Raw genomic sequence first — 2,297 nt, forward strand, 5'->3', positions numbered from 1 at the left:
TTTTTTTTTTTTAGTTTTATTCATTTCAAATGGGCCGGATCTGGCCCGCAGGCCGTAGTTTGCCCACGGCTGGTCTATGGCCATGGGTTATGCATATATGTATGCAAGTTTTTTGATTGAACTCTTCCTATCCACCTACCCACTCCTGCCTTCCCTCTGAGATTCCAGTCTATTCTATGCTTCTGTGTTTCTGGATCTATTTTAAACAAAGTATTTCTATTTCTGAGGGGTCTATCACATGTCTACCTCACTAAAGGGCTAGAAATGATGGTGAGTACATTTCCAAGTAACCTAGGATGTTCTATGCAACTCATCTCCTAGTCTAGGAGGCACGGCTTGGGAGAGGAAAATAGGAAGCAGTATAACCAACAGGTGAAAAGAACAACACAAAATTTAGGGTCCATTTGTAATTCACAAATTTAGCTTTTATAGAGTGGGCTCTCCCTTGCAGTACACAGTGAGGGAATGCGTAGCCCACAGGGTTTGCTTTACATATCTTGTGTGATTTTAAGTAACATTAAAACAAATCACATCATATTAACAAACACCCTTATTTTCCTCCAGGAGGCTTTATGGAGCTCTAAAAAGTAGAACAAGTTTGTCTAACTTGGAATTAAAGGGTAATCAACAGTGTCTTCAGAAGTGACTGGACAATGACAATGCAGCATTTTCCATTTTGGTAACTCAAAGGGGCTTAAGATAGACCATGATGCTTTAAAGTTTAAACCACCATTGCACACCGACACAGGTCATTTAGAGCCTCAGGTCAAAATAAAACAAAGCGAAACAGAAATATCCAGATCAAGGCACCCTCGCTTGTCTCCAAATGGCTTAAGTCGAAGCCTGGCCTCGCGGCACAGCCAGGAATGCTGGAGCCTGGATGGACGGCCTCCTCCGGAACAGATGAGCTGAGTCCCCAAGTTCGCTGCTGGCCTTCATTAAAAGTGACTTCACACCTCACCCCTCAGGTGGTCAGAGCAATGCCCTTCCCGTGACCTGACACAGGCAGTGTGTGTCCACTATAGACTCGGGCCAGGACTATAAGCCCTGTCTCATAACAAGGGGTCAAAGAAGGATAAATCTAAAACAGACGTCAATTTCACAGTTGTGCTATTTCTTCTTAGAAATCCTTCCTTGAAGAATAAAAAAAGGATGGATATGTCTCTGCCATCATTTCAGAAACACACACTTTTATTCTGCTTGCTGTCTTCTTCAAGTAAAAACCAACCACTGATTCACTTGGTTTCCTAGAACACACACTGCTTCCTTTTTTTGTTTCTCACACTGCTTCTTAATTGTCTGTTCTGTGCCTTTTAACATGCAATGTTTTTATTAGGTATCTACCAGCTGGCCTCTGTGCCAGAAAACAATAGGAAAAATAATCAGTGGCAATGTGGGAAGTTTAGTGGATGTAGTTTATGAAAAATATAATTTCCTCTCTTGATATATATGACAGCCCTGTGGAACTGTAAGTCTGAACAAATCTATAAAGTGTTGTCTTTAAAAAAGGCAACGATTTTTTGAAGTTTAATGTTCAATGACCAGAGTGGTGCAGAGTCTGAGCAAGAAGAGAAAACATGCAGCGCTGAGCGTGGGGCTCCTGCCTGGGGCAGTTTCAGGGTCTTACCTGTCACTGTACACAGACCTCTCAAAGATCTGTACCCCTTTCTTGGCCTGTAAGACTTTCTCGGGGAAGGGCTCCAGCTGTATTTTTAGGCGGCTCATAAAAGAAAATGTCTGGAATGTGTAGGACCATCGTGCTGGCTCCCGGTACATCAAATCCAGCAGGTTTCCGGGATTTAGGGTACTGAAGGCCTGGAGGGAAATTACAAAAAGAGATAATTTCCTAGAAGCCATGTTTACTTCATGGTGTTTACCTTCTCCCACCCCCGCAGCAGGTTTAATAATCAATGCGAGAAGCAATAACAAAGGTTTCCTTTAGTCAATGCTACATAATTAAAGAAGAGATTTTCCAACTTTATTAGACAAGAATCTGATAGAGGGAGATGACATGTCACGTTCAACATACCAGAGAAGAGCAGAGGAAGGACCACACAGAGAATTAGAGCCGTACTTACTGATTGGTGGATTTGTGGAGTCTGTCTGAGGGGGAGTTAATAGTCAATAACCATCTAAAACTCTACTTGGAAACAATGTTTTCTATTTTAACACTTCGTTACCTCCCTTTGGAGCTCCCTTTGTCACTATTTGTTTATAAAACTTCAACTCAGAGAAGAAAGCAAGTGCTGGCTTGATGTGAAAATACGACCAACCAAACAGAATTCCCCCCCCCCCCC

General features: G+C 42.3%; 1 protein-coding gene across 3 annotated transcripts in view; it reads right to left on the reverse strand.

The window, feature by feature from the left end:
* Positions 1-2,297, reverse strand: part of DGUOK (deoxyguanosine kinase) — a 43,280-nt gene that overhangs the window by 18,766 nt on the left and 22,217 nt on the right. For all 3 annotated transcript variants that reach the window (XM_015561518.1, XM_006760026.2, XM_015561517.1), the window contains one exon: positions 1,628-1,815. In XM_015561518.1, the coding sequence (XP_015417004.1) occupies positions 1,628-1,776 (149 nt within the window). In that variant the 5' untranslated portion in view covers positions 1,777-1,815. The remainder of the gene's footprint in view (positions 1-1,627; positions 1,816-2,297) is intronic.

The sequence above is a fragment of the Myotis davidii genome, unplaced genomic scaffold (assembly GCF_000327345.1).
Source record: "Myotis davidii unplaced genomic scaffold, ASM32734v1 scaffold1477, whole genome shotgun sequence".
NCBI classification, from domain to species: domain Eukaryota; kingdom Metazoa; phylum Chordata; class Mammalia; order Chiroptera; family Vespertilionidae; genus Myotis; species Myotis davidii.